The sequence below is a fragment of the Mobula birostris genome, chromosome 4 (assembly GCF_030028105.1).
Source record: "Mobula birostris isolate sMobBir1 chromosome 4, sMobBir1.hap1, whole genome shotgun sequence".
NCBI lineage: Eukaryota > Metazoa > Chordata > Chondrichthyes > Myliobatiformes > Myliobatidae > Mobula > Mobula birostris.
The window spans coordinates 174138908-174156299 of record NC_092373.1 but is presented as its reverse complement, the minus strand read 5'-3'; the positions used below and the strand labels follow the sequence as shown (position 1 = coordinate 174156299).

Genomic DNA, 17392 nt, shown 5'->3' with positions numbered 1-17392 from the left:
ACCACAGCCCAGCAATCCTTATATACAGAACTATTGACTCGCTCATTTACATTTCCATCCAAGTCATTTATATACCCGGAATGCAATATATTTCCCCGGGTCGCTAATACTTTCCCTGGGACACGAGCGGATTTCCCGGGACGTTGATACAGTGCCCGGGCCACTAATACATTATTCCCTGGGACGCAAGCGGATTTCCCGGGACGTTGATACATTATTCCCTGGGACGCGAGCGGATTTCTCGGGACGTTGATACATTGCCCGGGCCGCTAATACATTATTCCCTGGGACGCGAGCGGATTTCTCGGGACGTTGATACATTGCCCGGGCCGCTAATACATTATTCCCTGGGACGCGAGCGGATTTCTCGGGACGTTGATACATTGCCCGGGCCGCTAATACATCATTCCCTGGGACGCGAGCGGATTCCCCGGGACGTTGCCCGCGGTTCGGCCCCGGACCGTCTGGCAGTCACGCGCTCCGGGGGCAGGACCTGTCGTTGCTACGCCGATCATGGCGGAGCAGTTTGCTGCGACCGCGGGGTTGCAGCAAGTTACGGAAACGACTGCCGTGGATTGGGGCTCGATCACTGACTCCAGTGCGCCTGCCAGCAACGGGGAAGCGTGTCCTATCGCCCGCAGCCCGGCCGACAGAGACCCGGTCATTTATTTCGTGAAGAAAACGTCACCTTCCACCACCGACATCTGTGATGGCGTCGGTCTGGTGCAGCTCGAATCCTCTCCTGCCGCTTCCCCCGTCAAAGTACGCGGCAAAAGTAAGTACACCCGCCGGGCCGGTGCGTGAACTGACCTGTTTGCATTCAGGACAATCAAGAGTTGGGCAAACTCTACCGCAACCGGCGGAACTCTGCCTTAATTCAGCAAGACGTACTGGGCCGGACTGAGCAGGGACCTGGTGCTAGAGTCCGACATCGGGCTGTGTGTTGGGAATATGCCGCTTTAATTTACGAACTGGTTTGAAATCATTTGCGTTTTAACCTGCCCACCCGCTTGACGCGCAGTCCGAGAGACTGCTGGTTTGTTCTGAAGTCGGAATCAGCTGGTGAAGCGAGAGACCGGCAAGGATGAGATAAACTGGAGAGGCTGCAGAACATGTTGTGGTGACTGGAGGGCTTGAGCTGTTTAGGAAAGACGGGGTAGGCTGGGGCTGGTGAAGGAGACTGAGGGTTGATTGTATAGAGGTTTATAAAATCATGAGGGGCATAGATAATGTGAATGGTCACTGTTTTTTTCCCAGGTTAGGGAAGTCTAAAACTAAAGGTCGAAGGTTGACGGAGCACGCGTGAAAGTGACCTGCGTGGAAAGTTTTTCACCCCGAGCGAGGTGAATATAAGGAACGTGCTTGCCAGAGGAAGTGGCAGAGGTGGATGCAATTTGCGTTTAAAAGGCGCTGAGGTCGTGGAGTTGTACAGCACCAAAGCTGACGCTTCATCCTAGATTGTCCAGTCAACCAAGATGAGTTGGTCCCATTTGCTTATATCCCCCGAGCCTTCCTATCTGTGCCGCTGCCCCAAGTGCCGTTTAATGGATAGGAATCCCGTTCTGAGGATCTGAAAGGTTTGGAGAGAGATGGGTCAAACACAGGAAAGTAGGGCTAGCTCATGGAGGCTGTTTGGCTGGGGGTTGGCCCAAAAGGTCTGCTTTTGTGCTGTATGGCTTTATGACCCGCTGCTTCAGACCCAGGCAGCCAGAGGACAGCTCATGTGAAGGACACTCAGTCAGCAACCTCTGTCCTCGGAATGGAGGTTATCCCCCTTTCCACTCCAGTTCTGTGACCCCTGAGGTGACTGATCAGGAACCCGCTGCAGGTGGGCAGGAGAGGGCTGTTGGGTCAGACGGGTGGACTGCTGCTTATATCTGTACGGTCCCAGTCCATGGATCTGAGATTCGATGAACACAAGAAAGGACCTGAGGCCAGCTTAGATGATCCATCATAATATTACATAAAATGGTGCCATTGAGGAGCCAAGCTCTCTACTCTTGCTGCTATTGTATTGTGTTTCTGTGTATAAAACTTCGGTTGGGCTGCACTGGAAGTGTTGCCTGTGTTTCTGGTCACCCCATTACATCATAAGCTTTACAAAGGGCGCAAAAGAGGTTTAGAAGGCGTGTGCTGTAAAGAGAAATTAGACAAACTTGGGTTGTTTCTCTGGAGTGTCGGAGGCTAAAAGGTGATCTTATTGAAGTTTATAAAATTATGAGAGGAATAGCTGAGGGTTAGAACACCTTTCCCCAGGCGGAAATGTCAGATGCTAGAGTGCATGCATTTAAGCTGAGAAGGGATAAGTTTAAAGGAGATGTGTAAGGTAACTTTTTTTTATGCAGAGAGTAATGGGTGTCTAGAACCTGATACACTCTGTGTAGGTTCCAGTTGGTTCAGGTTAGGGGTGGAAGCAGATAGGATAGTGGTGTTTAAGAGACTAGGGAATGAAGGGATATAGGCTCTGTGCTGTACTGTTCTCTGTTCTAGAAGTGAATTAGTTTAATTTAGCATCATTCTTTGTGCAGACATGGTGAGCCGAAGGGCCTGTCCCCCTCCTCTACTGTTCTATGTTCTAGTGTTCATGCTGAATGCTCCCTCAGCACTTTGGGCAGTCATGGAGTGCCGATGCCCCCGGGAGTCAGTGGGGAGGTTGTTTATCTTCAATCCCGATGAAGAGTCTCGACCTGAAACGCCGACTGTTTATTCCTCTCCATAGATGCTGCCTGATCTGCTGAGTTCAAGTCAGAGTCAGTCAGGTTTATTATCACTCTCTTGTATCATGTGAAATTTGTTGCTCTGAGGCAGCAGTCCAGTGCAAAGGCATAAAGTTACTATAAACTAAAAATAAATTGTGCATTAAAACGGAATAATGGGGTAGTGTTCATGGACTGTTCAGAAATATGATAGTGGAGGGGAAGAAGCTGTTCCTGAATCATTGAGTGCAGGTCTTTGGGCTCCTGTAGTAACAACAATGTGACAATCTGTTTACATTTGCCTGGTTGAAGAATGCATGTGAAGCTCTCCTATCTTGGCAGTTACCTGAGAGGGTTGCTAGGCCTCAGTTTAACACTGAGGTAGCAGATTGTATTGGGCAATCGCTCACTCCCATTTGTAAAACAACTTTAAAATAGGTGACCCTAAGGATCTGGGCACAAGCTGAAATTGGACACCAAGCCTCATGCGACTCTAGGACATGTAAGGGATATGTTGAAGGAAGAGAAAGGAGGAGAGGTGTTTGGAAGGGAATTTCAAACCTCAGCGTCCAGGCAGCTAAAAGCAAGGGGCTGGAAATGGAGAAGTGCAGAGGTTATGGGGATTTGGTGAGAATTATAGAGATGAGAGAGAATGGCTGGATTGATATCGAGGCTTTACTGACCAGCAGTCAATGGAGGTCAGCAAGGGCAGGGGTGATGCATGAAGGAGACTTGGTGTAACTTGGGTCATGGCATTAGAGGGTTAGATCAACCAAGGGAAACTGGGCCAAGTGGACTAATCAACTGAAAGGGGATACCTTTGAGACTGTAGCAGCCTCTCAGTATGGCTTTAAGAGTGTCTGCATGCATTCTGAGCCACAACTGGGACTTGGTTTATTATTGTCACGTGTACGGTGAAAAAATATTGCATTTTGTACAGATTATTTCATCACATCAGTGCATTGAGAATGCGGAATGGTGTTCCAGGGAGAGTACAGTGAAGGAAGACGAGAAGGTGCAGGGCCATAATAAGGTAGATTGTGAAGTCATGACTCCATCCTATTATGCCAGGGGACTGTTCTATAGTCCTATAACAGTGGGATAGAAGCTGTCCTTGATCCTGGTGGTAATTGCTGTTCGTTGACTCTTGTATCTTCTGTCCGGAAGAGAGGGTGGAGCCGTGCTTGATTTTGCTGGTTGCTTTGCCAAGGCACCAAGAGTGTAAACAGAGTCCATGAGACGAGGCTGCTTTCCATGATGTGCTGCGCTGCCCCACAGGTCTGCACTTTCTCGTCATCTTGGGCACAACAGTTGCTGTGCCCAGCCGAGACGTGTCTGAAATGGGATGCTTCCTATAGTGCACCAGTGATAGTGAGGGTCAAAGGGAACATGCCAAATTTCTTTAGCCTCCTAAGGAAGTGTGGGTGCTGATGAGTTTTCCTGGGCACGGCATCTAACTTGAATGCAAAAACTTCCGATGAAGGCTGGAGAATTGCTGTGGCTGGGGATGGCTTCTGTTCCTGTACCACTGAAGCTGCTGCACTTGTTACCACACTGAGAGTCTAGTCATATGAACATTAGGCTGAACTGTGAATTTTTTCTGCTGAATATCAGTTGTGATGGTCTGAGCCACAAAATGAACCTGACAGGAGTTGCCTGTTGATAACCAGGAGCATTGAGTCTTGTTAATTTACTTATGGATGTGGGCATTGCTGTAAGATCAGTAATTATTACCCATCCTAAACTGCCTTTAATAGCATGGCGTTAAAAACATAGGTTTTTTGCGTCTGTACTTACTAAGGAAACTGGCATGAAGTCTATGGAATTAAGAGAAACAAGTAGTGAGATCATGGAAACTGTACAGATCGAAAAGGAGGAGGTCCTTGCTGTCTTGAGGAAAATTAAAGTGGATAAATTCCTGGGACCTGACAGGGTGTTCCCTCGGACCTTGAAGTGTTGAAATTGCAGGGGCCCTGGCAGAAATATTTAAAATGTCCCTGTCTACAGGTGAGGTGCCGGAGGATTGGAGAGTGGCTCATGTTGTTCCGTTGTTTAAAAAAGGATCGAAAAGTAATCTGGGAATTTATAGGCCAGTAAGTTTAACGTCGGTAGTAGGTAAGTCATTGGAGGGAGTACTAAGGGACAGAATCTACAAGCATTTGGATAGACAGGGACTTATTAAGGAGAGTCAACATGGCTTTGTGCGTGGTAGGTCATGTTTGACTAATCTATTGGAGTTTTTCGAGGAGGTTACCAGGAAAGTGGATGAAGGGAAGGCAGTGGATATTGTCTACATGGACTTCAGTAAGGCCTTTGACAAGGTCCCGCATGGGAGGTTAGTTAGGAAAATTCAGTCGCTAGGTATACATGGAGAGGTGGTAAATTGGATTAGACATTGGCTCAATGGAAGAAGCCAAAGAGTGGTAGTAGAGAATTGCTTCTTCGAGTGGAGGCCTGTGACTAGTGGTGTGCCACAGGGATCAGTGCTGGGTCCATTGTTATTTGTCATCTATATCAATGATCTGGATGATAATGTGGTAAATTGGATCAGCAAATTTGCTGATGATACAAAGATTGGAGGTGTAGTAGACAGTGAGGAAGGTTTTCAGAGCCTGCAGAGGGACTTGGACCAGCTGGAAAAATGGGCTGAAAAATGGCAGATGGAGGTTAATACAGACAAGTGTGAGGTATTGCATGTTGGAAGGATAAACCAATGTAGAACATACAGGGTTAATGGTAAGGCACTGAGGAGTGCAGTGGAACAGAGGGATCTGGGAATACAGATACAAAATTCCCTAAAAGTGGCGTCACAGGTAGATAGGGTCGTAAAGAGAGCTTTTGGTACATTAGCCTTTATTAATCAAAGTATTGAGTATAAGAGCTGGAATGTTATGATGAGGTTGTATAAGGCATTGGTGAGGCTGAATCTGGAGTATTGTGTTCAGTTTTGGTCACCAAATTACAGGAAGGATATAAATAAGGTTGAAAGAGTGCAGAGAAGGTTTACAAGGATGTTGCCGGGACTTGAGAGACTCAGTTACAGAGAAAGGTTGAATAGATTAGGACTTTATTCCCTGGAGCGTAGAAGAATGAGGGGAGATTTGATAGAGGTATATAAAATTATGATGGATATAGATAGAGTGAATGCAAGCAGGCTTTTTCCACTGAGGCAAGGGGAGAAAAAAACCAGAGGACATGGGTTAAGGGTGAGGGGGGAAAAGTCTAAAGGGAACATTAGTGGGGGGCTTCTTCACACAGAGAGTGGTGGGAATATGGAATGGGCTGCCAGATGAGGTGGTAAATGCGGGTTCTTTTTTAACATTTAAGAATGAATTGGACAGATACATGGATGGGAGGTGTATGGAGGGATATGGTCCGTGTGCAGGTCAGTGGGACTAGGCAGAAGATGGTTCGGCACAGCCAAGAAGGGCCAAAAGGCCTGTTTCTGTGCTGTAGTTTCTATGGTTCTATGGTTAAGCTTCTTTCTTTAACTACTGCTGTCCTTCTGATAAAGGTGCTTCCATAGTGGTTTTGGAATGGGCATCACAGTGTTTAGACCCAGTGCCAATGAAGGAACAGTGGTATATATTCAAATCAGAGTGGTGTGTCACTTGGGGAAGTTGTAAGTGATGATGTCCCCTGTACTTGCTGCCTTGCCTTTTTGGTGTGGGAGGTGCTGAATGATCGTCAACAACAAAGCTATTAGCTAATCTGTCAGCTGCACACAGATACTGGTGCTAGGGTCTGAGTGTACTGCCCAGCATCAGACCATTTGGTGATTCTATCTTGCATCTCTGTTCATCTTTCCCCCTCACTCCATCCTTTCTGTCCTCTCTCCCTTGGTCTGTTCAGCAGGTAGACAAATCAAATGTAAGATCCGTTTGAGGTAGATTGGGAGATCAAGAATTCAGCTTCAGCATATGAAAAGTTTTATTCAAGAGTCTAACAACAGCAGGATAGAAGCTCTGCTTGAGCCTGGTGGTCCATGCTTTCAAGCCTTTGTATATTCTGCGTGGAGGTGGAGTCAATGGAGGTGAGGCTGATTTGTCTTGGACTGGGCTGTGGGCACAACACTGCAGTTTTTTTGTGGTCTTGGGTGAAGCAGTTGCCTTACCAAGCTGTGATGGGATGTTTTATATGATGCATTTGTAAAAGTTGGCAAGAGTCGTCTGGGACAATGACAAATTTCTTTATTGTTCTAATGAAAGAGAAGTGTTAGTGTGCTTCCTTGGCCATGGTGTCAAGTGTGATTGAATTGCACCAATTACTGCATAGGACGGAGGGTTTGGAGCCTTGATTGATTATACCCCTTGTATCTGATGAAAGGTGTTGGGTCGTAAGATGTCCATCCCATCTTCTGTACTGGAGTTCATATCTAAGGGAGTCAGACAGGAATATTCCGGTGTCTTCATTCCCCTTCTAGTCTAGCTTTTTTTGCCCCCTCTTTAGGCCTAGAGGACTGGAACCTTGCAGAGGGTTTGGGATTCAGGGAATTGGGTGGGACAACTGAGGGTTGTTTGATGTGGAGAGCAAAAGTGATGTGAAGGAGGGGGAGACAGCTGTGTTCAACGCATGTGAGGGAATTAGCCAGAAGGGCTCAGCTCCCTTCTCTCGAACACACTAGAATGGACTGAAGTGGTGTATGATTTGCGCATGAACATTTTTAGTGCTGGTAACCAAAGCTGACTACCTACCCCAGTAATATCACTCCATGATTGCCTGTGTGGGAGTCCTCCGTGCACCTGCAGTTCATATCCTGCTCGTTGAGTTGTCTCACTAGACATCCTGTTGCTTTGGGCAATTTAGTACTGTGGTAACAGATGGCAGACATTTACGTTGCATTGCTGTAGTTGATGCAGATCTTAACAAAAAGCCCTTCTCAGTTTTGTTTTACAAAATTAGCGGTTGTTTCAGGAAAGTATAACAGGAAGCAAATCACTGTTAAAGGAAGTAAACCTGTGAACTGCCTTTTCATACTTCACTAAAGACATAGAATATTTTATTTCAAACAAGGAGAATTATTACTGAAATACTGAGCTGGTTAGGCGCATTTATGGAAAGAGGAAACCATTGATGTTTCAGGTTTTGATCTGATTTTACTTCAGAATTACAGTATCTCTTTTTTCAATATTAATTTGATATTAAGGGTTAGGCAGTGATTTTTTGAAGAATGTTTGTCTTCAGTAACAGTGGCCTCAGCTCCTTTGTCTCCGCCGTATCTGTTCCCAGGATGAGGCTTTCCTTTTCAGGACATCAGAGACGTCCTCCATTTTCAAAGAATGAGAACACCATTGATGCTACCCTCACCCACATCTCCTCCATTTCCTGGACATCAATGCTCACCCCATCTTCCCACTGCCTTAACAGGGATAGAGTTCCTCTTATCTGCACCTTCTCATCACCATGAGTGATGATCCACATCCAACACATCATTCGCCACAACTTCAGTGGAATCCAAACACACCTTCCGGTCAAGATAGAGCCTGTGTACAATGTTCCTACAGTCAATATCTTCTGGCTAGATCATGAACCCGTATATTTCACTTCCTTTGTCCTTTGCATTTGATTTTTTTTTCATTTTGAATGTGATTCTGGAACTGTTGGAGTCTGTGATTTACTGTTTGGAGATCATTTGGGTTCCAGCGCTCTGCAGTCTCCCAAGAGGATTGCAGGAGGCAGAGGCAGCATGCGTGAACCTCACGGTGCCAAGGCTGTGAGCCGATGTTCGACTGCATTTCACCAATTAAAGCTTCCATTGTTCACCGATTAACGCAACGAGGGAGATTAAAACATGAGGCAAATGAGGAAGGTTGGGGATCATTTGGGTTCTTCATTACTCTGCAGTCACCAGAAAGATTCCAGGAGACAGCGTGTGTGGACTTCGTGGTGAGAAGGTTGTGGGACGTGGCACAGGCTGTTGTTCGACCAGCCTGTCTTTTTATCAACCTGCTACTGAGATGGAAAGATTTGGGGGTTAGTGTGCCTGTCCTGGTTTTGTTTGTATATTTTGTGCGGGGAGGGCGATTTGATGACTGATGTTCATGCTGCCTTTCTTTTCTTTCTTGGTTTCATGGCTACCTGGAGAAGAAGATTTTCAAGTTGTATACTTTGATAATAAATGAATTTTTGAACCATCACCTTCACTCCACTATCCTCTTTCTGCAGGGATTGTGTTCTCTGTAATTCCCTTGTCCATTTGTCCCTCCCCACTAATCTCCCCTTTGGCACATATCTTTGCAAAGGACAGAAATACAACACCTGCCCATTCACCTCCTCCCTCACTTCCATTCAGGGCCCCTTCCAGGTGAGGCAAAACTTCCCCTGTGAATCTGTTGAAGTTGTCTACGTTGTGGCCTTCTCTACATTGGTGAGACCCAACGTAAATTGGGGGATCACTTTCTTGAGCACCTCCATTCCATCCATAATAAGCGGAATTCCCTGATGGGCAACCATTTTAATTCCTATCACCATTCCCATTTTGCCATGTGGGTCCATGATCTCCTCTTTTGCCAGGATGAGGCCACTCTTAGGTTGGAGGAGCAACACCTCATATTCTGTCTAGGTAGCCTCCAACCCGATAACATGAACATCAATTTCTTCGGGTAAAATTCTTTTCTTTTTCCTCTACCTTTCCCTCATCTATTCCCTGCTCTGGTGTCTTACCACTTCTCAATGATAAAGTTTAAGGATGTTGGGGAAGTAAGACATGATTCTTGGACTCTTGTAAATAATGGGTTAAAAAACTTAGTGCCACCCTGTGTGTGTTAATGAACAAATTCTGTTGCTTTCGCTGAAGAATATGCCCGCAGTTCATTTAGATTAATGGCTTGCTTGATTAGTAATACTCACAACACGCTGGAGGAACTCAGCAAGTCGGGCAGCATCCGTGGAAATGATCAGTCATCGTTTCGGGCCGGAACCCTTCGTCAGGACTATAGGGGGAAGGGGCAGAGGCCCTATAAAGTAGGTGGGGTGAGGGTGGGAAGGAGAAGGCTGGTAGGTTCCAGGTGAAAAACCAATAAGGGGAAAGATAAAGGGGTGGGGGAGAGGAGGCAGGGAGGTGATGGGCAGGAAAGGTCAAGAAGGAATAGGGGGAAACACAATGGGTAGTAGAAGGAGGCGGAACCATGAGGGAGGTGATAGGCAGCTGGGGGAGGGGGCAGAGTGAAATAGGGATAGAGGAAGGGAGCGGGAGGGAATTACTGGAAGTTGGAGAATTCTATGTTCATACCAAGGGGCTGGAGACTACCTAGACGGTATATGAGGTGTTGCTCCTCCAACCTGAGTTTAGCCTCATCATGGCAGTGGAGGAGGCCATGTATGGACATGTCTGAATGGGAGTGGGAAGCAGAGTTGAAGTGGGTGGCTATTGGGAGATCCTGTCTGTTGTAGCGAACGGAGCGGAGGTGCTCAACGAGGCAGTCCCCCAATCTGCGTCGGGTTTCACTGATGTAGAGGAGGCCGCACCGGGAGCACCGGATGCAATAGATGACCCCAACAGACTCACAAGTGAAGTATTGCCTCACTTAGTAGCCTGTAGCTGCCTTTTCAAGGTGACATGAGGGCTGGAATTACTCAGAGCTCACATAAGTCAGAGGAGCAAAACAATAAGGGATGACCTAAGTCTTGTCTTTGGAGAGGCTCAATGATAAAGACATCTGTCTGTAATCAAGTCAGGGGCCTAGCGACAGAAATGACTGATACGGGGAGGACAATATATCTATTTGTAATTAAACTCTGACTTAGTGGACTCTCTTATCAAAGTAGTTAGGTTTGGCTCTAACTGACTTGGCATACCATTGTAACTGAGTGTTCTTTGTCTGCTCATTCTATACATTGTAGCAATTCTGTTTTTTTTAAATCAGAAGCTCGTTGAGCTGCCAAAAAGAGAGAGAATTTCTGTTTCTTTTTGATGTTCGGTTTCAAGGTTCTCGCCGGCTGAGCTCGAACAATAAACTAGTGAAAAGGTTAAAGTAAAGACTTGCGTGTGGTGTGATTATCTGGCACAGCAAAATTTAAGTTAACATCCTCACCTGCCTGTCATCTCCCCCTAGTACCTCACCCTCTCATTTCTCCCTTGATCCAGACTCTTCTATCAGAATTCCTTCTTCCATGCCTTTTTCACTTGCCACCTCCCAGGTTTTTACTTCATATTCCCTCCCTCACCCACCTGGCGTCACCTATTGCCTTCTAGCTTGTCCTTTATCTCCTCTCCCTACCTTTTTATTCGGGCATCTTTCCCCTTCCTTTCCACTCCTGATGAAGGGCCTTGGCCTGAAAAGTCGACTGTTTATTTGTTTCCATAGATGCTGCCTGATCTGCTGAATTTCTCCAGCATTTTGTGTGTGGCGGTTCTAAATAAGTTTGTCCTCTAAAACAATTTCAAAGTTCGAAAGTTCAAGGTACATTTATTATCAAAGTGTGTATACTACGTATAGCCTTGAGATTTGTCCCCTTACACGCAGCCGCTAATCAAAGAAACCAAATAGAACCCATTAAAAAAGAAGACTGTTGAACACCCAATTTGTTTAAAAAAAAGTGTGAAAACAATAAAAGTAAGCAAATTGCATTCGGAACTGAAGTTCAGAGGCACGAAGCCAGTGATCACTGTAGCCGATTCAGGAGCTCAGTAGTTGTAGGCCACAGCCTCAGTTCAGCGCAGAGATGAGTAAACCTCACGGAGCAGCGAGCTGAAACGGCCTGCCCCGACACCCTGACCTTTTTAATCTGGACCGGCACTCTTAAATGGTCCAAACCTCGGACCGTTCCTCACTCTCCTGCTGCTTCAGGGGGTTGGGCCTGTACCCAACCTTTCCAATTCAGCCTGGGTCTTTCCTTGCTCTCAGTCCCGGGCCGGGCCCCACCACCTCAGCTCTGCCTGGCCTTGGCTCTGCCGCATTGAATTGCCTTCAGGTTGGCTCCAGCAATGTCTAAACAGTGGTCCCCAGGAGCCTGGTTTGCAACCAGGGCAGAACGTTGGTTGCTTATAGTGGAGCATGCAGATTGTGTCTACACAATATGGTCCCACAAGCAAAATGATGTAAGCGGCAAATTTAAATGGTTCAGTTGCGGTTGAAGGAAGAGCCAATGTTTTCTGGAATTCTAGACGTTTATCTTACTTGTGGAGTGAAGAGATCAGGCAGAGTGGATGACCTCTCCATTCCCTGCCTGGATCTTGGACTGCCCGTCCTACCCTCCAAGTACCGTAGACAGGTGTGTGTCAACAACCCTACCCGACTGGCACTCGAGATTCTCTGCATTTCTTTAGAGCCTTCCACAACCTCTGGACTAGCCAAGGCTCCTTTCGCCCAATGAGCATTTCGTATCCATGTAACAAATACTTAGCCAATTTATGCACAGTGAAAGCCCACAGGCAGCAATATGGCAATATGCAGAGAGTGTGATGTTGTTGCAGGTTATATGTTGGATGTCTGTGAGTCGGAGGTAATGCTGTTTATAACAATAGCAACCCAGGTACTGCTCCACTCAATGTACAAGAGTTAATGAGCTGTGCGGTGACTAGGATCTACTGGTTTATGTTGCATTGGTCCGTCTTGTTTGTTTTTCCACTCCCTCTTCTGTTTCAGGTACTATCACAATGTTCCTTCGCATCTTGTGACACATCATCTTTCCCCACTGTGTAACATTCCATCCTTCCAGGCATTGTATGACAATCATACCCCTCCCTGCACTGTGACACCCCACTCCCCTCCCCTACACCTCCTGACACCTGCTCCTCTGCACTGTGACACCCCTACTCAAATTATAAATTAGCCTCAGTGATGTTGTGATTCTTGGAGGTAGAAATGTGCAAAATATTCCTTCATCCAGTATATATATATTCAGTCGAGTTATGTGGCATTGTAGGCTGAGCCAGCATCTAATTGCTCTTGGAAACACATGCTGAAACCTGTAGCAACACACAATCTGCCGGAGGAACTCAGCATCTATGGAAGGAAAGGAATCGTCAACATTTCAACTTGAAACTCTTCATCACAACTCTCGTTGATACAGAGTTTTGAGCCAAAATATTGACAATTGTTTCTCTCCTCTGTCTCCCCCTCCCCCAACAAATGCTGCTTGACCCAATAAGTTCTTCCACAGATTGTTTGCCGCATTCAATTGCCCATCCCCAGTTGTCACTGAGAATGTGGTGGTAAGCTGCTCTCTTGAACTTCTGCTGTTCTTGAGCACGATGTAGTTAGGGAGAGAGCTACAGGATTTTCTGACCTAGCAACGCTGAAGGATCAGCGATATATTCCCAAGTCAGGAATTAGAATCAGAATCATTATTATTGGCTTCTATGACATGAAATTTGTTGTTTTATTTTATTATTCAGAGATACAGCACGGCAATGGGGCACTTCCAGCCCAAAGAGTCTAAGTCACCCAATTAGACCTATGTGACCAATTAATGTACTCACCCAAGGGCTCCCAACCGTCTTGACGTCATCGTTGAGCAAGGGGTCTGTGGACCCCTGTACTACCCATACGTCTTTGGAATATGGGAGGAAACCAGAGCTCCTGGAGGACATCCAAGTGGTCAAGGGGAGAACCCTTGTAGATCGCAGTGGAGTTGAACCCAGGTGCTGTAATACCACACTGCCATTTTGCTGCAGCAGTACATTGCAAAGATGTAAAATTCCTATAAATTACGGATCTAAATATTGCAGAAAAGGCAAATGAGGTTCATCTGTTCATGGGCTGTTCAGAAATCTGAAGGCAGGTGCAGGTAGCTATTCCTGAATTATTAAGAGTGACTCTTTCAGCTCTTGTACCTCCTCTCCAATGGTAGTACTGAGGGTATGTTCTCAATGGTGAGGTCCTTAGTAATGGATTCCACCTACCTAAGGCACAGCTTTTTGAAGATCTCCTTGATGGTGGTAAAGGTTGTTCCTGTGCTGGAACTGGGTGAATCCACAACCCACTGCAAAGAGATAGAAGGGGTGGTTGAGTGGTGTCACAACAACAATGTTGTACTCAGCCGTGAGGCCAAGGAGCTCATTGTGGACTTCAGGAAGGGAAAAGTTGTCATTGAGGAGTAAGCAGCTTCCCGTTTCTGGGCGTTAACGTCTCAGAGGGTCTATCCTGTGGCCAACACATTAATGCAATCATGAAGGAGGCACGCCAGTACCCTACTTCATTAGAAGTTTGACGAGGTTTAGTATGTCATTAAAGTCTTACAAATTTCTGTAGTTGTACGTTGGAGAGCATTCTGAGTGGTTGCATCACAGCCTGATGTGGAGGCTCCAGTGCACGGGATTGCACAAGGCTGTGGAAAGTTATAGACTCAGCCATCTCCATTATGGACATGGACCTCCTCAATATTGAGGACACTTTCAAGAGGTGGTGCCTCAAGGAGGCAGCATCCTTCACAAGACCCTCACCATCCAGGACATGCCCTCTTCTCATTACTACCAAAGGTAAGGGAAGGGATTACAGGAACTCGGTGACTTGGGAACAGCTCCTTCCCCTCCACCATCAGGTTACTGAATGGTCCATGAGCTCTGTCAGTTATACACTTCTATTTGCTTCTGTGATTTGTAAGTTTTTGCCTTGATGTCACAAATCAGTAAATTTCACGTCACACGTCAGTGATAATAAATCTGACGCTGATTCTTATTCATCCTTTTCCTGCCCTTGTCTCTCGTTGGTAAAGGTTACGGTTGTGGGTTTGGGTTTGGAAGTTACTGTCTGTCTAAATCCTGGACCTCCTCCCCAGCTGCACTGTAGGAGCACCAGTACCAGAAAGGCTACAGTGGTTCAAGAAGGGGGCTTGCTCCCACCTTCTTAGAGATGATTCCAGATGGGTCACAGATAGTGGCCTTGCCAGCAGATCTTGTGAAGTCACTTCAACCTGGGAGCACGGCAAAATTTAAAGGCAGGTGATCCTGGAAGTGACACATTCCCATGAGTTAAGTAATCACAAAAAAAAATCATGTGGTGCTGGAAACCTGAAAAACATGAATATCAGGTGCCACAGCAGAGTGAGTTACGTTTGTTGGGGAAAGAGGGCCAAGCAACTTTCAGAATGTGTCATCTGAAGGCCTATATATTTAAGTGAAGCCATTGTAACCCAGTAGGAGGTTGTGTGAGGCTCCCGTTGACAGTGGTCTGATAACACTTTCTTTCCTCAGTCTCTCTCGCAATGCCGTATCTCACTCCACCCCCCCCCCCCCCGCAACCCCCAACAAGCTACTCACAGGAGTGGAGCTGACCTTCAGAGCTGATGGGGAAACTGAAACTGTTCAACCCATGGTAGCTCCATGGCCAAGGTCTCCTGGGTGTCAGTGTTGGAGCTGTAACAGCAAGCAGATGATGCTTGTGTTTGCCCCACCATGGTTTCCATACCATCATCAACCATTTCAGTGCAGTAGATGTATGAGGGAATGGGACATACACTCAACTTCTGAATCCTTCTTCATGACAAATTTGTCATTTCAGGGAACAGTCTGTTGAATCTTCACTGCATGCCCATTATAGCAGTTCTATCCATTTTTAGCTTGGTTTGAGATTTCTTATTAATCTGTCATTCAGAAGATGGCACTGATGATGTGGGAGCCTTCCCTTGGTACAGCACTGGAATGCCAGCTGGAACTGTGGTCTTGAGGTGTGTTATGTGGAACTTGACCTGGCAATTTTGTGGCTCCGCTAAGTGTCTGGTGCACCAAGCCATTGCCTTGTTTGTCTAGAGTACTGGTAATTACTCCCTGTTTGGATATTACGGCTTTGGACAAGGTTCTTTAGCTGCATATTCACTCAGAAGGATGAGGGACTTCAGCCCATTAAAGCCCCTGCTGTTCCTTTGAAAGAGTTTCCACAATTATTCCCACTCTCCCGCTCATTTTCTCTCTTTATCTCAGTCCCTTTGCAGCATTCCTGTTGAATATGCTCCCACCACCCTTTCAGACAGTGCACCCCAGACCACAGCCACCTACCGCTGAAGAAGATTCTCCCAGTGTAGGGTCTGCAACGTTCCCACAGATACTGCTCAATCTGCTGACTTCCTCCAGCAGGTTGTTTGTTACTCCTCCACTGACCTCTGGTTCAATTGACAACTTACGGTACTGTGCAATAGTCTGGGGGGTGTGTGTGTGTATGTATATGTGTGTGTATATATATATATATACACACACACACATACAGTGCCTAAGACTTTTGCAAAGTACTGTATAATTTTATATACTGTACTGGTGCCACAAAAAAAAACAAATTTCATGATGTACGTGAGTGATGATATGGGTCTCTATTATGGACTGAGAGTGGGAAGCGAGCAGGGAAAGGGGAATCACAGTTGGGAAAATGGGAAGGGAGAGGGGAGGGAGCAGGAAGCACCAGAGAGATGTTCTGTAGTGATGAATAAACCAATTGTTTGGAATCATATGACGTTGCCTGGTGTCTTGGAGCTGGGTGTGTCTGCACCCACGCTACCCCCCCCCCCCCGCCCCGGCACTCCTTCTCTGCCACCTGTCCGACCCTGCCATTGCCATTCCCAACATTCTTTGCTCCCGCCAGATTTACAAACTCACTCTCCACTCCGCGTTGATGAATACAGTACTGTGTAAAAGTCTAAAGACACCCTAGCTATATGTATGTGCCCAAGACCTTTGCACAGTCCTGTAGGTAAAACCTACTTCCCCCACTTCTTTTTCCTGAAAATGGAACCTTCCTTTTGTCAGCATCCTTCATGTTGAACTCCATTTAATAGACACCCTTCTTCAGCCTCTCATTCTGGTAAACTTCTCCAAGGTCTCCCCCCAAGAAGTGGGATCAGAATCGGACTCAATACTCCAACAAAGCTACGTAGCTTAAAGTTCTTGCTTAGTGTTCAAGTTAACACTCACAACACGCTGAAGGAACTCAGCAGGTCGGGCAGCATCCGTGGAAACGATCAGTCAATGCTTCGGGCCAGAACCCTTCATCACAACAGTGTGTTGTGAGTGTTGCTTTGACCCCAGCATCTGCAGAGTATTTTGTGTTTAGTGTTCAAGTTTACTGTCCTTTCTCTGTGTGTACGTGTGTGTGTGTGTATATATATATATATATATATATACACACACATCCCCTCCCCCCCAAAGTGAAACAACATTCCTCCCGGACCACATAAACCAAAATGGTGCCAAATAAATAAGTTCATAAGATGTAATTCAAAGTGCATGTTGTGCGCAGCACAGGTAAACAGTAAACAACTCACTGTCCTAGTGATGAGAGCTCAGTGGTGGCAGGGTACTCATTAGTCTCTCAGCCTGAGGGAAGGATTTACCCAGTCTGGCAGACCTAGTTTGAATATTCCTGTACCTTTACCCTGAGGGTATTGTGTTAAGGAGATGCTCGGGATCCTCAGCAATGTTTCTGGCCCTTTGCCTGCAAGGCTGCTGGTAAATATCACAAGCAGAGGGGAGGGAGACCCTGCTGATCCACCCAGCAGTTTTTACTATCCTCTGTAGGGTCTCGCCTTGCAGTTTCCGTATCACACAATGAGGTGGCCGGACAGGACTTGTTGGTGCTTCTGTGGAAAGTTGTTAGAATGAGGGTGGGAGCCTTGTAAGCCTCGATCTCCTCAGTGTACTGTGCCTGCGATCTGTCTGTGTTGTTTTAAACATCTTTATCATCTTGCCTCATCTAAAGCTCTATATATCCAATCCCAACCCTCTCAGTGCCTCGTCCTGCCATTTGCCTGATGTTACAGTGTGACCC

The 17392-nt window shown here is 46.4% G+C and overlaps 2 protein-coding genes across 6 annotated transcripts in view; one reads left to right on the top strand and one right to left on the bottom strand.

The window, feature by feature from the left end:
• The window catches only part of LOC140196765 (bifunctional methylenetetrahydrofolate dehydrogenase/cyclohydrolase, mitochondrial-like), a 67597-nt gene extending 66654 nt beyond the window's left edge, over positions 1-943 (bottom strand). The window contains exon 1 of the mRNA XM_072256512.1: positions 811-943. The gene's annotated coding sequence lies outside the window, so the exon portion shown is untranslated. The remainder of the gene's footprint in view (positions 1-810) is intronic.
• rufy3 (RUN and FYVE domain containing 3) overlaps positions 462-17392 on the top strand; it is a 75905-nt gene continuing 58974 nt past the window's right edge. For 2 of the 5 annotated variants that reach the window (XM_072256503.1, XM_072256505.1), the window contains exon 1: positions 462-775. In XM_072256503.1, coding sequence (XP_072112604.1) covers positions 514-775 — 262 coding nt within the window. In that variant the 5' untranslated portion in view covers positions 462-513. Of the gene's footprint in view, positions 776-1282; positions 1344-17392 lie in introns of those variants that run through there. The other 3 variants (XM_072256499.1, XM_072256500.1, XM_072256504.1) reach the window with 3 other exon arrangements.